We start from the raw sequence: 21,797 nt of genomic DNA, 5'->3' as shown, positions 1-21,797 counted from the left end.
TATGGATAAATATGGATAAATTTTAAGTCCCATATGCACACAGTAATGTATATACATCAGGACACATGGATGTATATGTGTATATGTATACGGCTCAGGTTATCGGCACTCCATTTTGATAGTTCTCCTTTGTCATACCTTTTAAGGAACCAGCCTCATCTTCCATCTAGGTGGACTAAGGGAGGTGAGAGGTTCTCAGGGAGAAACAGTGAATGAAATCTGCAGACGCGTTAAGGGTGTTCAGGAACAGTGAAATCCTGTTCTCACTCAGCTGCTGAAACTTCTAGGAAGAAGTGGGAGGGAATCTGGTCCACGTTGGTTTGAATTATTATCATCCTCTTAGGAAAACCTAATTTTTTTCATTTTTAAAAAAATTTTAACTGAAGTATAGTTGATTTATAATGTTGTGTTAATTTGTACTGTATAGCCAAGTGATTCAGTTATACATATACATAGATTCTTTTTAATATTCCTTTCCCATCATGGTTTATCACAGGATATTGAATATAGTTCCCTGTGCTATACAGTAGCACATTGTTTATCCATTCTATATATAATAGTTTGCATCTGTTAATCCCAAACTCCCAATCCATCCCTCCCCACCCAGCTTGGCAACCACAAGTCTGTTCTCTATCTGTGAGTCTGTTTCTGTTTCGTAGATAAGTTCATTTGTGTCATATTTTAGATTCCACATATAAGTGATATCATATGGTATTTGTCTTTCTCTTTCTGACTTAGTTCACTTAGTATGATAATCTCTAGGTCTGTCCATGTTGCTGCAAATGCTATTATTTCATTCTTTTTTATGGCTGAGTAGTAGTCCGTGGTATGTATATACCACATCTTCTTTATCCATTCATCTGTCATTGGACATTTAGGCTGTTTCCATGTCTTGGCTATTGTAAACAGTGCTGCATTGAACATTAGGGTGCATGTATCTTTTCAAATTATAGTCTTCTCCAGACACATGCCCAGAAGTGGGATTGCTGGATTATATGGCAGCTCTACTGTTAGTGTTTTGAGGAGCTCCTATACTGTTTTCCATAGTGGCTGCACCAATTTACATTCCCACCAACAGTGTAGGAGGGTTCTCTGTTCTCCACTCCCTCTCCACCATTTGTTATTTGTAGACTTTCTGATGATGCCCATTCTAACTGGTGTGAGGTGATACCTCATTGTGGTTGTGATTTGCGTTTCTCTAATAATTAGTGATGTTGAGCATCTTTTCATGTGCCTATTGACCATCTGTATGTCTTCTTTGGAGAAATGTCTATTTAGGTCTTCTGTCTGTTTTTTTTGATTGGGTTGTTTTTTCATTATTGAGTTGTATGAGCTGTTCGAATATTTTGGAAATTAAGCCCTTGTTAGTTGCATCATTTGCAGAGATTTTCTCCCAGTCTGTAGGTTGTCTTTTTGTTTTGTTTATGATTTCCTTTGCTGTGCAAAAGCTTATAAGTTTGATTAGGTCCCATTTGTTTATTTTTGGTTTTGTTTCTATTGCCTTGGGAGACTGACCTAAGAAAACATTGGTACGATTTATGTCAGAGAATGTAGGAGAACCTGATTCCTTTGATTAAATTATTTTTTATTGAAAACTGATACAGACAAAATATGTCTATATTTTACAGTCTTTTTAAACTTTAAATGCTGATTGTAAAAAGATGGTATTAAAAGTAAGCCTCGGGCTTCCCTGGTGGCACAGTGGTTAAGAATCCGCCTGCCAATGCAGGGGACACGGGTTTGAGCCCTGGTCCGGGAAGATCCCACATGCTGCGGAGAAACTAAGCCCGTGCGCCACAAGTACTGAGCCTGCACTCTAGAGCCCACGAGCCACAAGTACTGAGCCCGTGCATCTAGGGGCATGTGCTCCACAACAAGAGAAGCCACCGCAATGAGAAGCCCGCGCACTGCAATTAAGGGTAGCCCCCGCTCACCACAACTCGAGAAAGCCCGCAAGTAGCAACGAAGACCCAATGCAGCCAAAAATAGATAAATAAATAAATAAATTTATTTATTAAAAAAAAAAAAGTAAGCCTCTTTTGGAACTGCCATATCTCTATCCATCTTAGATTTTTGAGATTTTTATTTCTTAGACTTATTGTATGTTATTTTTATTGTCTCGATAACTATTTATTTGACATCCATTCTCTTAGCTAAGTAAGCAGACTTGTTTAAATAGCTTTTTTTCATGACTCAGTTTTTTTTCTTCTTTTTTATAGAATCCGAATTGCTGGAATTAGAGGTATTCAAGGTGTGGTTCGCAAAACAGTTAATGATGAACTTCGGGCTACCATTTGGGAACCCCAGCATATGGATAAAATTGTTCCATCCCTGCTGTTTAACATGCAAAAGATAGAAGAGGTTGACAGGTATTGAATAAAATGTTAGGGCTGGGGCTGTGTTACTTTAATACGTGTGTATGTGTGCTTAATTGCTAGGGTAAGAACGTTTGTCTTTAGTATTATGTATGTAGTAGTCTCGTAAACTTGAGCAAGTTTAAATATGTATCCTTTCTGAAAAAATATCAGCTTAAGTCGTCAAATTAGACTGAGCAGACAGATTTTGACTCAGACACTTAAGCTTTTATTTCTTTTAGAATAAATTTTCACTTTACTTTCTGCTTATTATTGGGCACCCACATTGCTATTTGAATTAATACTACTTAAAGCTGCAAGTGTAAGAAATAGAGATTATAAACTGAACTTCTGTTATTCTTTAGAGATCCAGCATGCTTTTTCATAGGGAGTTAGTACTAATCAAAATAATAATAATAATAGCAGCTACTATTCACTGTATATATATTTTTCAACAGAAATACTAGACTCTTTATATCTTATTTATTCTTCTAAGATATTTTTGCATGGAATATTGTTTTGGGGTGTATGCTGATTTCTCCCCCCCACCCACCCCAGTAACCTGTTGAACTTAGAATTCTGTACTTTATTCTCTTTTTTCAAATGCCATAAGCATGCTTTCCTCCCAGATTTCTGTTGCCTTACACAGAGGTACTATGCAACCAAGTTTTAGAACCAGTATTCTCCAGTTTGGCTTATTATGCTGATCTCCCTGATTCTTGCAGTTTAAAGAGGGAAATCCAAATCAAATTTAAAAGATACTTAACTCCGTAGTTCTAAAATTTTAACTTAATTTGTAATTTTGATGATTATGTGTGCAATATCAAAATAAAAATGGTCTAGAGTGAAAAGGTGAAACTGGTAACTCTGCAAGCGCTTATGTTTATCAAAATTTATGGCGATTACAGCAAGTGTTTATGCTAGATTCCTTAGACGTGATTGTCTCCAGCTTTGGAAACCTAAAATGTGAAACGATATATTTTAACACCTTCTGTATTTTTCCTGTTCTTGGCAATGTAGCTGAGGTTAGTTTTTCTGTCTAAAATATTTATTCTTCTAAAGGTACCTGGCTAGTTGAGAATTGACTCCCCATAATTATGGCTCTTGAGGTACAGGAATGCTGATACCATTGGTTGCCAAATTTTAAGAAGTTGTGTTTTCTCATGGTTTTATCCCAATGCTACAGATACGCTTTTTTTGAAATTATTATTGCACATGAGTACATTAGTCTAAAATAAGGTTTTAAAATATGAACAGATAGTGTCTATTGAAGATGTCTACTTATACAAATGTTCTAATTAGCTTTTAAGTTTTTATTTTTTATTCAGACTGTGCCATAGTTTTTTACTTGATTTTATTTTTGCTCACAGTTAAACTGGGTGATCTTTGGGCACCTTGTTCTTACTAGGATTTTGCTATAAATGTAGTGAAGTTGTAGGAAGTTAACAAAATAGCAACTACTGAGTATTTTGCCTTTAGAAAAGATATTCTATTAGTTAGAAACAAGTTATACAAGTGAATTTAGCTCTCCAATTTTGAAAGATTATGTGATTAGCTTCAAGGTGCTGAGTTCATGAAGTAGAATTAAGCTCTAAAGTTATTTTGGGATAAAAAGAAAATGTCATTCTTATATTTCCGAGAAGTAAAAATCTGTTCTGTTTAACTGTCAGAACTAGTGTCAGAATTCTCTCATTCATTTGTTTGTCTTTATTTTTCAGTCGCATAGGCCCTCCTCCTTCTCCTTCAGCAGCTGACAAAGAAGAGAATCCCGCCGTGCTGGCTGAAAACTGCTTAAGAGAACTGCTGGGCCGAGCAACTTTTGGGAATATGAATAATGCTGTGAGACCAGTTTTTGCGTAAGTAGTTGGTGTTTTCCTGGTTACCTGTGACTGTGCTATATTCATTCTGTTTTAATTTACTTACAGAGGACAAATACTCTTACCTGTGTGAGTGAGTTATTAATAGAGCCAGTGTAGCAATGTGGGAAGGGTACAGGATTGAGTCAGACAACATCCCTTTGAGCACTTGTTCAACCACTTCACTAGATTTTCCCCCTGAAATAGGAAATACGGTCATGTGCATCATTTCACTAGAGTTTTTATTCACACCTTGAAATGTGTATATCCAGTAAAATATTAAAACAAACGAATGTCCAAGTATGATGTATCTTATTCTATTAACTTATGGTCAGTTCCTCATATTCCCTGGCTTCTATTTCTTGGCTTTCTTTTTGCCATGGCTGGACTGCCTCAGGTCTCATTCTCTTCTCTGGGTAAATTTTATCTTATACCGAGTGACTGAGCAGAGCAGGAATATTAAATATCTTGTTGGCACTTATATGCTGCCTTCCAAGCAGAATACATTTGTGAGCTTTGAGTTTCTCCACATAGACGTTATCTCTCAAGCCTTGTAAACCCTCTGAGTTCTAACTCAATTGTCAGATGATAGATTTAGATAACATTCTGTGTAACTTCTGGACATTTTTGCTAGTCTTTCTTTTGTTAATCATTTGCCTTGTCCTTTCCCCTTCCTGACTATAATAATGTCTTTATAGCATATATAAAGTAGTCGAAATGTAATATCCAGAATTCTTTATTAAGGGCAGATATTTGGGTTCAAAGTTGAGCTTTAGTTACAAGAATCTATAAACCGCAAAATTAAGCATCAGAGAATCATTATAGTGTTTTCAAAAGGATTCCCCCCACCCCACCCCCGACTGCTACCACCACCAAAAAGTTGAGATTTTCTGTTTAAAGGCTCTGTGGGCTTATGAAAATGCTGCTAAGGGCTAATCAGATTATGTCAAATATAACTAAAGGCAGATTTATTTTTTCCAGACATGCTGATTTAATATCAGAATTCCAGTTTTTATCTTGTTAACCGAGAGGTAATCTATAAGGCCTTAAAAATCTAGAGAGCTAGTCTAAAAGAAAGAAACTACCAAATTAACTATACTTGATTTCTTTAGTAACTTGGAAGTGGGCCATATTCTTTTCTATGTAGAACTTAGTGGACTTACCTCCTGATCATGTGTTAATTAATCTAATTAAATGTTAATTAAATAGTTAATTATATATTAGCTATTTAGTTAATTAGTTGATTAAATATTAAATGCCCTCTGCAAGTAAGGTACCAAGTATTTTGGGGGAATATATACATGAATAAAACTGTCCTAGTCCTTAAAAACGTGATTGATAATTGGCATTCATAGTGGCTTTTTACCTTGTGTGTTCTGTGAATTTTAATTTTGAGCTCATATTCATTGTAACTTTATTTGTGAGAATTCTTTGAGGCTTGGATTAATGGTGTGTACTCCATAAGAGGTTTTATTTTGCTTCTGCTGAAAGCATGGATACAGTGTTATCCAGGCACCACTTTGAACTACATTCTTATCCTCAGTTTTTTTGAGCCACATAGATACTTGTGAATTCTGTCAACCAAGATGAGAGCCTGGGTGCTAGGTGTATGGTTGAATTCTTCAGAGAGACTTTCATTTTTGTGATTCTTCTCAGAGCCAAGGCTAACACAGACAAGCTTCTTGACAGTCTTCTACAACATAGAACATTCCCCCAGATTCACTGAAGGTGTCGTCTTTTAAGGCTTGAATTGATGCATGTATTTCTGATCTGATAGCCACCTTTCCTGGGTGGACCCTAAACTTTGTCTCCAGTCTCCTGTGTATACAACCCTTTAAACCATTAGCTATCAGCTACCAGAGATCTGAAGATGTGCCTAAGACAACTGCTGGCTTCAGTGTATACTTACCTCTCCAGATTCTCACCTTCTTGTGGAGTCTAGACTGAGGGGCTTTTCTTTCTTGCCAGCTCATGTTGGTATTGAAAAATCATATATATATGTATATGTATGTATATGTGTGTGTGTGTGTGTGTGTATATATATATATATTCTAGTCTTTTATTGTTACTGTTTTATGAAAGGATTTGGCAGTTCTGGAAATGGAAACATTGACTTTCTTTTAGTTAATATTCTTTTGATTGGTAGGCTTTGCATATTGTTGAGGGTTCTAGAGGAGAAAGTGTAATAAAAATAAGGAATTCTTAAAGTAATTTTCTTACTGTTAATTTACAGGCATTTAGATCATCACAGACTATGGGATCCCAATGAATTTGCAGTTCACTGCTTTAAAATTATAATGTATTCCATTCAGGTAAGGATTGGTTAACTGTTATATTTATATATAAGTAATTTTAGTTCTGTGTCGATAAGCATGTCCTCAGACAGAGATAGAGAACAATGTAGGAGATAAGACGTGTTCTTAATTTAGTTCTTTGTCTCATTTATTTGTATTTACCACTTTTATTCTTATTTGCCAAGATGAAAAAATATCTAATTAAAAAGAACTGAATGATTTTATGATGATAATCTTTATTATGCATTTATTAAATACATTATTGAGCATTTATATTTTATAAACTGGTATTAGAATTGATATTTATTACAGCATCATATAGCTGATACATTTATTGGATATTTACTGTGCAATAGTGTATAGTCTATAGATTGAGGCACCTGATGAGACACTCTCATCTACTGCAGAGGACAGCCTTGGTTTTCCTCAAAACTTGAACAGACCCAGTTAGCTCTTAATTCAAGTGGGATTTTAGGTCTTTATTTTTTAACACTATCTACATTTTTAATGCTCTAAAAAGTCATCACTAATGTAAAGGAGATAAAGTAGTAAGAAGCAGTGCAGCTTTTAGTGTAGGTCATACCAGGATTTGCGTCCTAGATGTGCTGTTTACTAGTGGCATAGAACATGGGCAAATTATTTAGCCTCTCTGAGCTTCAATTTCCTCATTTCTGAAAAGGAAATTTTAATGAATTCATTGAATGGTTCATTTTTATATTAAAATAGAAGGTACCATTTATCAAGTGCTGGCTATACCTCTGAATATGCTAGTAACCTTATGTATATGCTTTATCTCATTAATCCTCCTTATTTTATGAGGTAGATATTGTTATTATCCCCATTTTACAGATCAGAAAACTGACCATTAGAGAGGTCAGGCACCTCACTCAAGGGTACACAGGTAGAACGTAAGGATTCAAATTCTGGTCATTCTGTTCTAGAACTTTTGGTCTAAATTAAACATTAAGTTTAGGTTACATAGCATGCCTAACATAATGTAGGTTTTCAATGCATGGTAGTTATTGTAAAGCTGATTTGGATGTGGAAGGATAATTTTAAAAATTTTTTTCCCAGTTTTATTGCGGTTATAATTGACATATAACATTATATAAGATTAAGGTATACAACATTGCAAAATGATACCATAATAAGTTTTCTCAAGATCCATCACCTCACATAGTTACACATTTTTTTTCCCCTTCGATGAGAACTTTTAAGATCTTTTAATTTAATTTTAGTTTAGTAGGTGAGAAGTTGATCTGGCAATCTGTGGACATAGTTAAGGCTGTTCCCCTGGTCTTCAGTAGCCTTGTATTTCTTCGTTTGCCTTCCTCATTCAGATTTAGTTACTAGATGAAATTGTTTTTTTACAAAAAGTAAAGTAAATTACAAAGTTGAAGAAACTGAAGGAATCAATAAATATTTGTTGATTAAATGTCTGGGAAATGACTTCTGGTCCACAGCATTGCTTTAGAAGGAGCTTTAAGTGCACCATATGTTTTTTGAAGTCCATTAATCAAAAATTACATGGCAGTACCCACCAGAATGGGAGTTTCTGTTTAATAAGACTATCCTGATAACAATCAAAACTTCTGATAGATTTGATTGTTTTAATTGCCATTTACTATAAAATTGGTATAGAATCATTCTTAGGTAATATTTCAACCTCTGTCCATAAAACATTAAACTAGCTGGCCCTGATCAGGAAATTTCATCAGGTACACATTGTTAAGACTTTAATTTTGGTAGTGGCTCTTGATTAGATGAGAGTTTTGACTGTTTAGCATTGTTAGATGTCCATGATAAGAAATAGTATGTATCTGGTTGGGTAAGAGAGAAGTACTATAAATGTCATAATCTGTCTGTTTTTTAACAACATTTTGTCCTATTATCAAGTTATAAGAGTGTATAAATATTCTTTGTGGAATTACAGAGAGGGACAAAGAGAGTAAAAATTTCTCATAAATCTCCCTCTCAGAGATGACCAGTGTTAATATGTAAGCAAATATAATTCTAGTCTTATATACTTTTTAAAAAACAGAATTTTATTTAACATAGTATTTTACAACTTGCTTTTTTTCACTCAGGATATCGTAAATATTTTCCAGTATCCCTATTTATTCTTAAAAAGAACAGTTTCTAATGGCTACATATTGTTCCATTAAATGTCACATGGTTTATCATTCTTATGAATTCTACCAGGATGCATGTCATTGTTCATATATTTTTACACTATTTTGTTCTTTTAGGCTCAGTATTCTCACCATGTGATCCAGGAGATTCTAGGACACCTTGATGCTCGTAAAAAAGATTCTCCACGAGTTCGAGCAGGTATTATTCAGGTTCTGTTAGAGGCTGTTGCCATTGCTGCTAAAGGTTCCATAGGTGAGTGCCAGCCCCGCCCCCCCCCCGACAAAAAAAGTTCATTAATCTTTTTCAGAATTTTTTTTTTCAGTAGGAATAGCAATGTGTGGAAAACTCTTTGAAAATATTTGCAATGTTTTTAAATGTGCTCTAATTTCTCTTGAAATGTTAGGTTCACATGACTGTTGTCAGACTTCCTTAGTGTACAATTAAACATTTCCCTCCAAATCATTCTCTTCTTCCCTTCCTCCTTTTTTCCAGTAAAGATTTTTGAATACCAGTTATATGCGAAACATTGGGAGGGTACAGATACAAGAAAGTTATGGTTTACTTGGAGTTAGATGACTTTACCTAATACTGTAATAGAAGGCAGAATTTGATCACATATCATAAGAAAACCAGGGTCCAGAGAAGGGAGGGAAAATGGCTTAGCAGGAGGGAAGTATTATGTAGCCCGTTTGACTAGGACGTATGGTGGTGGTGTGGGGGAAGCCCGAGGAGTGGCTTAAAGTTCCAGTTGTGGCCAGGTCACGGGTGCCATTCTACAGTGGACTGACACGAGTTAAAGATTTACTGTACTCTTCATCAGAGATGTGTTTTAGGGTAATTCATCTGGCTGCAAAGCATAGGACACATTAGAAGTCACAGGTGGTTGTCACCATTGTAGGCACAGAGAAAGAACTTGACCTTGATGGCAGCAGTAGAAATGGGAACGTAAAGCCAGCAGGATTTGATAACTGATTGAGTAGAGGGGTAACAAGGAGAAGGGACAGGTCAGACATCATGCTTTTTCACTCACATGTGATTAGAAGAATGGAAGGGTCCCTAATAAATTTACTGAAGTTAGGAGGAAAATCTAGTTATGGTTTCTTTGCTTCAAAATGAAAGTGGAACTATACATTAGCTGCTGAAATATTCTAATATTCACTCAGTGTCAAATGAGAGTGGGCATTTTGGATGTGGACTTGTCATTACTCATAACTTACCTCAAAGAGATGGAAGCAGTTTACTTAATTGAAGAGTTAACTTGAAATATGAAGTGAAACACAGATGATGCATTGACTGAATCGTCTCACCTGCTAATATCTATTATGTGTGAGGTTGCTATGTTTTAGGTTCCGTACATTCAAAGAAGCATTTGAACGTGGCTGCCTGTCCTGGAGAAAGTTGGAGTCTAGAGTAGGAGGCAGAAATAAAAGCACTGATTAAAGTATAGCATGTTAGGGGCTTCCCTGGTGGCACAGTGGTTGAGAGTCCGCCTGCCGATGCAGGGGACGTGGGTCATCAGAAATAGTTTAGAATTAAAAAGTATCATCTCGGGCTTCTCTGGTGGCGCAGTGGTTGAGAGTCCGCCTGCCGATGCAGGGGACGCGGGTTCCTGCCCCTGTCCGGGAGGATCCCACGTGCCACGGAGCGGCTGGGCCCGTGAGCCATGGCCGCTGAGCCTGCGCGTCCGGAGCCTGTGCTCCGCAACGGGAGAGGCCACAGCAGTGAGAGGCCCGCGTAACGCAAAAAAAAAAAAAAAAAGTATAGTGTGATAGATGCAGTGCCAGAAACACAGGCAGAGTATTTATAGTACTAAAAACAGAGAGCATATTTAGTTTACCTGAATGTGATAAATTGGCTAGTTTCTGTCTAATAATTGAGGCAAAATTCTCTCTTCTTCAGCCTCAAAAGATGCCAAATAAATTTCTTAGGCCACAGTGAGCTCTATTATAGTTCTATGGATTCTGACCCAACAGTCAGGTTATCCCAATACTGTCCACATTATTCTGAGTAGACAAGATTAGATAGACGGAAAGTTTTTGGTAGTCTTTATATGAGTATACACATTTTGTGTGGTTTGTACCAAGGATTCAAACAGTGAGTTGCTCAGAGATGCCCAGTGTAAATGTTTGTTGGAGTAGCTAGGAGACTTTCTTATTTAGGTATTTCTCATTTACTTTTTTAATGTGCTAGTTAGTTCATAAATTGTGAAGTATTTCCAGGTACTTAGAAAATACGCAGAAATCTCTGTTGAGAAATATGAGGATTGGTTTTGAGTGTACATTGCCAGAAAAATGTATCTGCTTACATCAGGGTTCATTTGCAGGACCCACAGTGCTGGAAGTCTTTAACACCCTATTGAAGCATCTGCGTCTCAGTGTTGAATTTGAAGCATATGATTTACAGGGAGGATCTATAAGCAGTGCCAACTTAAACACAAGTTCCAAAGACAGTGATGAGAAGATTGTGCAGAATGCTATCATCCAAACAATAGGTGAGTACATTTCACTTTTCAAATTATTCTGGAAAACAGTGATTCAGAAAGCCCTCACGGAAGGTACTTGTCTCTTACGGGACATTAGTCAAAGGTGAATGATAGCTTAGACTTTTAAAAAAACTTTCTGTTTGGAAAATAAACAAACATAAGAATACGACAAAGAACACCGTATATACCCTTCACCCAGATGCATCTATTAATATTTTATGTCATTTACTTTATCATTTCCTTTCTCTCTCTGTCTGCCTTTCTCCATCCTTTTCTCCATTTCTCTGTGTGTGTATGTATATGTGTGTATATATAGATATACACACATAAGCACTTATATAAATATATACATATAGAGAGACATAGGTACATACATATACACATCTACATTTTTTTCCTAACCACTGGATGGTAAGTGCATGGCTCTTTACTACAGATTATTTTTCCAAAGAATAAACCAGAGTACTCTTACATAACCAGAGTACAGTTATTAAATCAGTAAATTTAGCTTTGATACAGTTACACTTTAGTCAAACTTTCATATTTCAGTTTTGTCATTTGACCTGATAATGTCCTTTATAGCATGTTTTTCCTTAGGTCCAGGATCCAGTCTAGGATCATTTAGTTGCATTTAGTTGTGATGTTTCTTTGGTTCCTTTAGTTTGGAACATTTCTCTTTTATGATATGGGCATTTTTTAAGACTATAGGTCCCCCGACCCCTCACTTAAAAAAAAAATATCCTCACATGGGTTTGTCTGCTCTTTTCTCATGATTAAATTCAGGTTATGTGTTCCTGGCTGGATACTACGTAAGCGATAGTGTTCTCAGATTATCACATTCGGAGGTACACAGTGTACACCTACTTCTCGCTGGTGATGTTAGTTTTGATCACGCAAAGTATTGTTCTATTTCTCTGCTGCACAGTTTCCATTTTTCCCCTTGCAAATAATAAGCAGTCTCTGAGAAAATACTTATAGGCCATGCAGGTATTCTGCTCTCCATCCAAACTACCCCCTAGATGTAGCAACCATTCAAAATTCTTACCTGAACCAGTCTATACCATGATGGTTACAAAATGATGGTTATCAACTTGGCACTCTCACTTGGCACTCAGTGTTCATTGTAAGCAAGAGCCCCTTTTTCTCCCTACTTATGTATGTAGGAATACATGTGTTTATCTATTTAAATACAGTGGTATGAGCTCATGGATTTATATTTTTATCTTCATAATTTATTCTGTAGTTATTAAATTATTATTATTATTTTGGTGGTCAAACTGTCCCAGATTTGGCCAGTGGAGCCCCTATTTTCTATATCTTTGTAATATCCCCCCACATTTCTTTTAAGCACAGCCTTAGGTTCATTTTATACTTCCTGCCCCAATCCTAGAATCAGTCATTTCTTTAAGGAGCTGTGATTCCTTTTAGTGGGGAAAGGCACTAGAGACCAGGATCTGGGTACTGATACTTAGGCTTTAATATCATATGCTTCCCCCTCCCCTCACACACACACAAAGAGTAAAAGGGTAAAGAGCTTACTTAAAAAAAGAAAGAAAGAAAGAAAGCCATGGGGAAATTAAATGATCAGACTGTATATAAATACAAATTAAAGCAATCAAACTCTTCCTACTTTAACCCTCCTCTTCCAATATTTTCTTTAGAGTATCCAGATCATATTTTAATGTAACTGTATGATTTCTAGGATTATTTCCAAATTGAGTTGTATTCTTGGGTTTAGTACCTAATTTCTAGTGGTTACTAATAGTTTCTACTAATAATAGAGTCATATAATTTTATTCTGGAGCTCAGTTTATGCCTTTTATTTGAGTAATATCCTACCTATGGGCCACTTGTTTATAATAGTCCTTTGGAATATTTAATACAGAGTTTTCCTTTGTTTATTTCTAAAGTTTTATGGATATGCATACATGCATTGTGCATCCACATTCCGCACCTTTTTGTTGAACATACTGAACTTACACCAGGCCGTATGCTTGGGCTTCTTGATGCACGTGACTCCTACTTTGTGGATGCCTTTGGTTGATCTGCTTGGGGTAGTACCTCTGTTTCACCTCATCACAATCTCATCATGTGCATAGAAATTGTCCTCATTAGGGCAAAGGCCCAGGGCGTCTGTGGTATTTTAAGATGGTACATCAAATCAGCTAGTCTTGTTTTCAGAGAATTAAGGTAAACTGCTTTAGTGACTTCTAGTTAATTCGGTGTTACTGTTTTACTCTAGAGTATTTAATTTATTGTTTCTCAAGTATGTTGTTATAAAATGTATATACCACAGACAAGCAATATCTCTGTGACGACACATTCAGAATAACGTGAAAATTAAAACATGAGAGAAAAACAATGCAGTGGGGCACAGTGAATAAGACTTTTATTTAAATCACACTTCGGCTTTCCTCAATATTTTCTTTCAGAAGTTCTCAGTATTCTTTCTTTATCAGATCACGTGAATATTGGTGGGACACAGAACAGGGCTGCTGTAGCTTCTGCACCTGAAGATAGGAGGCCATTGGCCAAGGTCTTTCTTTTAAAATAATGCTCTGCTCTTTTGGGGAGGCTCATTAGCACTTCTATTCAGCAGTTCAAATACAAACAACGGGAATAGAGAATGAGTTAACTTCCTGGCTGTCCTCACAGTTGACTTCTTGGAAAATTTCTGTCTTTGTGGTTAATGACCAACTAACTTGCTTGGAACAGAAAATCAGTGTCCAGTTTTGTACAGTGATTAGGAACATATCTAATTGGGTTCTTGGAAAGTTGAAAATACCTTGTAGAGAGGAAGCAGAGAGTAATAATAACACACATAGGCTTTGGAAATGAATAGATCTCACCTCAGGTCTTAATGTTAGCTGTGTAATTTCCTGTATGAATTCCTAACCTCTCTTATCCTAATTTCCACAAGAGGAAACTGACACAAATAATAGTACCTGGATTCATAAGGTACTATTATTTGTTGCTTGTAAGGATACAAATACAAAGTAGCTTCTTACCCCATAAATATGTGCTCAAGTGTTAGGTAGAATAATACACTTTATGCTGATGGAATAATGTTAAGATCATGAGATTTTTGATTGCTAGAGTATGTTATAAAGAGAAATGGTTTTACCCCTAGATCTAATCAAAGTGATAAATAGAACAATTTGAATTTATAGAAAGAGATTATTAACTCCAGTAATACAGGCTGAAGAGTTAAATTGAAAAGCTAATTTACTCTTAAAGAAATATTAAAAGTGTAGGTTTCTGTAATGATTATGTTGCATTTTAAGAAATGATCAAAAATAGCCAGGTTTTAATACCTGTTCTGATCTTTCAAAGAAACAACAGGGTTAAAAGTTTGAGTAAGTGATTAAGTGTCCTAAGTCTTCTGTGACCAGGAAGTAAACTTTCCAAAGCTATAGCAGATAAATTCAAAATATGCACAATACCCAAGAGTTCCTTGAGAAAAATGACAAATAAGTAAATAAGCTGAATTATGTATATTGAATTAATATTGAATTAACCCACAGTGTTAGACTGTAAACCTGGCTCATTATAATGACATTCTGGAACATTTCAACAATCCTGGGGAAGCCAAAGTAGTGGCCTAATTATTGACTTTCTTACTAGAACAGGAATTTAGGCTTACAAAATGGGAACAAGGGTTTCATCAGAAATACTACCAAAAGTTTTTTTTTTTCCTTTTTCTAAAACTCCAGTCAATTCAAATTGATGATTTGCCACTGTTAACTGTATGCAAAAGACTTTCAAACATTTATCTTAATCTAAGTATTAGTCCATTATACACACCTTACAATGTACATCATTAAATGATTTTCACCAAAGAAATTATAATATCTTTAGACTTACATGTAGCTCAAAGATATTATTTTACCACATATTGAAAGCTGTGGTTAAAAATATATTATGATTTTTTATTCTATGGAAAAAGAAACTTTTCCATTTGCAAAATTTATCTTAATATTTTTATAGGATTTTTTGGAAGTAACCTACCAGATTATCAGAGGTCAGAAATCATGATGTTCATTATGGGGAAAGTACCCGTCTTTGGAACATCCACCCATACCTTGGATATCAGTCAACTAGGGTATGTGTATGTAGTTGTTCTGTGTTCTCAAACTGTAAAGTTGAACTTAATCTTGTATTAAATTTTATCTTAAATCTATAAAATGTTTTGTCTTTTTACTCAGTAATAAAAGTCCTGTGGTGTTGTTATGGCACTAGATTGCTAAGCAGTCGACTCAACATTGCATGCTTGGGTGGGAGGATTTGGGAGACTGGGGTTGACACATGTACACTATTGATACTGTGTATAAAATAGGCAGCTGATGGGAACATAACCGTATAGCACAGGGAACTCTACCTAATGCCCAGTGGTAACTTAAATGGGAGGGAGGTCCAAAAGGGAGGGGATATCTGTATATATATGGCTGATTCATTTTGTTGTACAGTGGAGGCTAACACAACATTGTAAAGCAACCATACTCCAATAAAAATTAAAAAACAAAACAAAACCAAAAAAACATTGCATGCTTTTAGAATCAGTTTTCAATATATCATAAATTCTCAAATTTTCTTATATTGACTAGGTGGAAGGTCTCTTCAGCCTGGGCATTTTCTATATATGTAGATTATTTAGGGTAAAGTTTCAGGTTTGTCACTGTGGAAGGAATGTTGACTTACTTCTAGAATTCTAGAACTGAAAGTTATTTTAAAGATCATATGCCTTGGCCCCCTCCCCTCATTTTATAGATTTGCTTTGATTTTACAACCAGCTAAAGCTTTAGTTTGTAAATATGTTTGTATGTTGCTAATTTAATAAGGAAATGATGGTCTTATTTGACTTATATTTATTTGGCCATTAATTAGAGAACCCTTTCTTCATTTGTTAATTCTTTTTTGAAGAACTGTTTATATAAGAATTATTTAGGCACATTCCTACCTGCTTATTAATATATGTTAAATAGATATTATGTTTGTTAATTATATTTGCAATAGATCTATTCTCCAATTTGTAGTAGCCTTTTTTTTTTTTTTTTTTTTTTTTTTTTTTTTTTTTTTTTTTGCTGTACGCGGGCCCCTCACCCTTGTGGCCTCTCCCGTTGCGGAGCGCAGGCTCAGCGGCCATGGCTCACGGGCCCAGCTGCTCCGTGGCATGTGGGATCTTCCCGGACCGGGGCACGAACCCGTGTCCCCTGCATCGGCAGGTGGACTCCCAACCACCGCGCCACCAGGGAAGCCCTATAGTAGCTTTTAATTGAGGTTGTTTTGTTGTGTATTCATACAACTGACTTTTCATGTCATTGCGTGTAGAGGTCTGTTTCCTTTGAGAGCTAATAGCTTTTTAATTTTTTTTGTTCAAATTTGATTTATTTTTTAACATATAACCCTTTAATTCATGTGAAATTTAGAGTATAAAGTGAGCCTTGACTTTAGCTAGTATGAAAATAAAATCTATATAGCTAATATGAATATAGAGTTTTTAAATCAATAAGTAATAATGTAAGGAAATGAAGTTAATTACTATTAATAAGATAATACCACTATTTTGTATATTTTAGGGATTTGGGAACCAGGCGGATTCAGATAATGTTGCTGAGATCTTTACTTATGGTAAGGAATTTAAGACAGGTGAAGAACACACTTTAACCCTAAATTATTAAAGAGGTTAAAAGAATAGCTTCACATTATCAGTTTCTTTTTCTTGTATTATAAGATAGTATTTACGGTAAGTTTTTTTTCTGTGGTTTATATACTTGAATATTATGCTTTTCATTCTTTAAAATTTTACTTTTATTGTTTATTCCTCATTTCTCCTGTCGTCTTATTTGATCTTCATAATGATGAAACATACCGAGGGCAGGAAGCGTTGCCATTTTATAGATGAAGATGCCTGGGCCCAGCTAGAGCCAGATTTGTCAGTCCTTTCCTATGTGATCTTTGCTTTTTTATTTGTATCTTGTTTAAGAGCTCCTTGCCTACTCTGATGATATAAACATATTTGTTTATATCTTCTTACAAAAGGTTTAAAATTCAGCTTTCCACATGTAGAACTTTGATCTGAGGTTTATTTTTGTATGTGGTATAAGATATGGATATATTTTTAATTTTTCTAGGTGAATAGTAATTGTCCCACCAATTTCTGCTCACTTATAAAATCACTTTTATCCTATAATGAGTGCCCAAATATAAATGTTAGATGTTCTATATATGCTAGTAATCCTGAATATAAATAGAGATTACCCACATGAAATTTCATTTGGTCCTAAGCCTTTTTATTAAATAAATTCCCTGAGTAAATAACCTTGTCTCTAATCCTAATTGTACTACATAGTCAACTGAATGAATTTCTATGTGGTACGGTTAAACTATTTAATAGCATTAAAGTATATGCTAATTAAAATCTCCAACTTTAGACATAGGGATACACTCAGAAATGTCACATCAAATAAAGAATAAAGTACAGCTTTCCAAAATGAAAATGCTTTCCTATTAACCTAAATTGCTTAATTTAAAATAAAAGAATTATTTGCCATTTTAAAATTTTCAGGTCTTCCCGGTGTTATTTGCTGCCTAGTCTCCTTATATCCATTTAGGACTGACTGCCTGTTCCATATATTCTTAGTCTCTCTGAGCCTCAGTTTTCTTTTACAAAATGGGGGTACACTAATGCCTAGCCTCATAGGAATACGGTAAGGATGAAGTTAATACACATATAGTGCTTAGATTCATGCCTGGCATATGGTAAATGTGTGCTATTATTAATTTTATTAAATCTATGAATGATGTTTTTGTAAATTCAGTAAAATCCTCATCATCTCACAAATTTCCTTTTAGTTTTTCCTTCAGGCTGCTGTCCATACTTGCTGTTTTCTCTAAGCTTATGGTTCTTACAAAACAGCTTGAGAGTTTTACCGAAGAAGGACTCATGACAAAGGTTTTTTTGTTTGTTTCTTTGTTTTTCCTCCCTGTGATCAGGTAACCTCTGGATACAAAGCAAAGACAATAGTTACTGCACTGCCGGGGTCTTTTCTGGATCCTTTGTTATCGCCATCCCTCATGGAAGACTATGAACTGAGACAGTTAGTCTTGGAAGTAATGCATAATCTCATGGATCGCCATGACAATAGGGCAAAGCTTCGAGGGATCAGGTAATGTGCTGTTTGAAAATAGGCTTAATGGTAATGTTTTCAGATGTCTATGTTAATGTATTTAAGTATTGTCATTATTTTAATCTAGGCTTTTCAGGTTTTATTAATCCAGAATTTTATTTAATTGGTATTGTGACAATTTAATTATTAATATGTTTTAAAATAGTGTTGAAGTTCTTTTAATGTACTTTCAGAGATCTCATCTACTAGTAATCACTAGTTACATAAATTTTATTTTGGTTTTGCTTTAAACTTAGGAATGACATTAGAAGTCAAGATTATGCAATTCTACTTGATTAAACTTGGTAATTCAGTAGTATCATTACATATAGGCTTATTTAAAATGCTCATTGAAATGAGTGTTAAATAGTTCAGACTCCTAAGTATAGCTGGTTCATCATGTAAGATATGATGATATAACTAAATGTGCTGTTCATTAAAAATGATGCGTTGATTGTCTCTAGAATAATACCAGATGTGGCTGACCTAAAAATAAAAAGAGAAAAAATTTGTAGACAAGACACAAGTTTCATGAAAAAGGTACGATTATCTTCTGAAAAAGAATGCATGACTTAAGTTATAGCCATTTGAATTGTTAGGTAGTTTTATAGTGATCGATAACCTTAAAGTGAAGCCATAGCATTTTGGAGTTGAAAATCTGAATCCATCTTCAACTCCCCAAATGCTTTATGCTTTAGAAACACCGATGCCTGGGCTTCACCACTGATGGGTTAAATCATATCGGGGGTGGGCAGTGGTGACTACTGGGGAGGAGGCATGGTGGTCCTTCCATTTCCCAGTGATTGTAGCTTACAGTTTGTGTTGAGAACCAGTGCAACACGTTGAGTTAATTACCACATAGTAACTTGAAATGGGAAAAACTCTCTTATTTCTGTTAGCTCTCACTTGGCAGTTAGACCTATACCCAGGAATGCGTTAGACAGCAAGGCTTTTTATATTCTTTATTAACATATTTAGATTAGTTTGGTTTAGAGGGGACCCTCTCGCAGTCCCTGGGGTGTGTCTGTAACCTCTCCCCTACAGATGGGCTTACAGATGTGCCATCGTCACTTCAGACAAAAGTGTAGCAGAACCTGGAGATGCTCTTCCCTGGACAGCTCTTAACTCACCTCACAGGAGGTTGTTCCCTAAGGCGGGAAAGCCTGAGTCCATTTCCTCTCAGCCAAATGTTCTTTATCATTGCCAAAGCTCCCATAATTCTGCCGTTCATTTCACTTTTTCTCAAATCAGTCTATAATTTGCTTGTCTTTTCAAATTAGTATTAAAAACATTTTCATTGTTTACACTGGAACTATTACTTGCTGTTTTTATTTAAGTTTGTCCTCCACTCCAATATTAGTTTGTAGTTAAATATTGGTGTAGTTATTGATGTTAATAATTGGAATACAATTTGACCCTCTGATTATCAGCCTAAATCTCTTCCATGTTAAGTTATGTAATAAGATAGCTACTTTTTAAGAGGTTATATATGCATGTAAAATCTGCCTTGCTACATTTTAAGCAAAATTATCTTTTTCCTCTGTCATTCCCCTTTTCAGAATGGGCAACAACTATATCGGCACATATATTTGGGCTGTAAAGAGGAAGACAATGTTCAGAAAAACTATGAGCTACTTTATACTTCTCTTGCTCTTATAACTATCGAATTGGCCAATGAAGAAGTGGTTATTGATCTCATTCGATTAGCCATTGCTTTACAGGTATGTTTTCATAACCTTTCATTGAAGAAAGGATTCTTTCATGAATTCGACACTATCTTTAAAATATTATTGCCTTTATCCAAGGACATGAGTTTTTTAAGTGAGATGTCTAGTTTTAAATCTAAAACACTCAAGGCTATGATCCCATGCATTTATTCTTTTGACAAATGTTGAGTAAGCAGTGCCTGTGTGCCAGCTGTTGTTCAGGCCACAGGAATATATGCTGTGTTGGAAAGACGTGATCCCTGTGCCTTCCCGTCCTGGCAGGGAAGGTGGTCGTTACATAATAAGAATTGCATATATGTAGTTGTTTAATTGGAGCTTAAGTGTTATGCGGTAACAGGACAGTATGCAACGAAAATATATGTATTTATTTTTATATATCTTATATATATTCTGCCCACGCCCACGTTTAGGAAAGGCTTTCCTAAAGAACTGTTTGAATTAAGAGATTTAAGTCTCTTATAAATGGGCATTTATTCTCTTTTTAGAATTTTTTTTTTAAAAGCTTCTTATAAGGGGACATTTTTGTTAGCATTCCAAACTACCTGCAGTTTTTTAATATAATCATAGAGAAAATGCTAATGAAGCGTAAGACCTTGATCTGTCAGTGTTTGTTTTTTGGTTTTTTATTAAAGGACAGTGCAATTATCAATGAGGATAATTTACCAATGTTCCATCGTTGTGGAATCATGGCGCTGGTTGCTGCATACCTCAACTTTGTAAGTCAGATGATAGCTGTCCCTGCGTTTTGCCAGCATGTTAGCAAGGTAACGTATTTAGAAAAGCCCTCGAATTTGATTTTTATACAAAAGTGGCGGATTTTCTTCCAGTGATGATTATTTTTAATTTTGATGATTATGTACCAAATTATTAAGATAATGCTATAAAAGTATGAATGACTTTCTCAATAGTGACAAAATCGCCACTACAGCTCTAACTATGACTAGTGTTATGTTTTCTTTGATGCCTGTTATATTAGAATTTTTCTGTGTAATGGTTGAGTAGAATATATGATTTTCTTCTAAAATACTTCATGTGATTTCTTATACAACTGTTTTCCTTTTAAACCATTATGAATCTTAGTATCTAATATTTCTTTAATTATACTGTTTTTGTTGTTATTGTTTTAAACCAATCTACTTGAGTTAGATCTCAAAAGTTGAATAATTAATGTGCCTCTCAGAGATTTGTCCTGTGTCATTCAACTGTATTTAGCTTTCTCAGCAGTAACTCATTAAATAGTTACTTGCATGATTTAATATACATTTCAGAACTCCTAACTTACCTGGCAGAAAAAGTCCACTGTAGTTTTTATTCTTTAAAAACATCTTTCAAGGAGAACCTCATTTTTATGAAATTGGAAGCACATCTCTCAGTCCTTGCTAAAATGTAGGTTTTTAGAACATTCTAAGAAATAAAACTCATTCGTTCATTAAACAAATGTTTGAGTGAATATTTGACATCTGCCATTAGAGATACAAATGCTGTGAAAGCAGGGTCCCCCTTTAAGTGGCTCCCAGGTGAGTGGAGGAGCCAGACTTCACAAGAGCTCTGAGACCACCTGCACGTGCTGCAAAAGGTGGTGCAGAGGAGGGGGGACAGCGAGGGCCTGGTGCTTGTGAAGGCATTTCCCACATAGGGCATTTAAGAAAGTACAGCTTCTTTTTTTTTTTTTTTTTTTTTTTTAATATATATTTATTTATTTTTATTTTTTGCTGTGTTGGGTCTTCGTTTCTGTGCGAGGGCTTTCTCTAGTTGCAGAGAGCGGGGGCCACTCTTCATCGCATT

General features: G+C 35.3%; 1 protein-coding gene across 10 annotated transcripts in view; it reads left to right on the top strand.

The window, feature by feature from the left end:
- The window catches only part of EFR3A (EFR3 homolog A), a 96,184-nt gene that overhangs the window by 49,074 nt on the left and 25,313 nt on the right, over nt 1-21,797 (top strand). For 9 of the 10 annotated variants that reach the window (XR_003683351.2, XM_024129340.2, XM_055091145.1 and 6 more), the window contains 11 exons: nt 2,220-2,369; nt 4,073-4,210; nt 6,444-6,522; nt 8,754-8,889; nt 10,961-11,128; nt 15,107-15,221; nt 16,696-16,747; nt 18,113-18,285; nt 18,750-18,825; nt 19,845-20,006; nt 20,645-20,776. Coding sequence is in view for 9 of the 10 variants with exons in the window: in XM_024129340.2 (XP_023985108.1) it covers nt 2,220-2,369; nt 4,073-4,210; nt 6,444-6,522; nt 8,754-8,889; nt 10,961-11,128; nt 15,107-15,221; nt 16,696-16,747; nt 18,113-18,285; nt 18,750-18,825; nt 19,845-20,006; nt 20,645-20,776 (1,381 nt within the window). In the remaining variant the exon portion in view is untranslated. The remainder of the gene's footprint in view (nt 1-2,219; nt 2,370-4,072; nt 4,211-6,443; nt 6,523-8,753; nt 8,890-10,960; nt 11,129-15,106; nt 15,222-16,695; nt 16,748-18,112; nt 18,286-18,749; nt 18,826-19,844; nt 20,007-20,644; nt 20,777-21,797) is intronic. The other variant, XM_055091144.1, reaches the window with a different exon arrangement.

Source organism: Physeter macrocephalus, chromosome 15 (assembly GCF_002837175.3).
Source record: "Physeter macrocephalus isolate SW-GA chromosome 15, ASM283717v5, whole genome shotgun sequence".
In the NCBI taxonomy this organism is placed as follows: Eukaryota; Metazoa; Chordata; class Mammalia; order Artiodactyla; family Physeteridae; genus Physeter; species Physeter macrocephalus.
The sequence above is the reverse complement of the archived record's forward strand: the minus strand, read 5'-3'. Positions and strand labels throughout refer to the sequence as shown.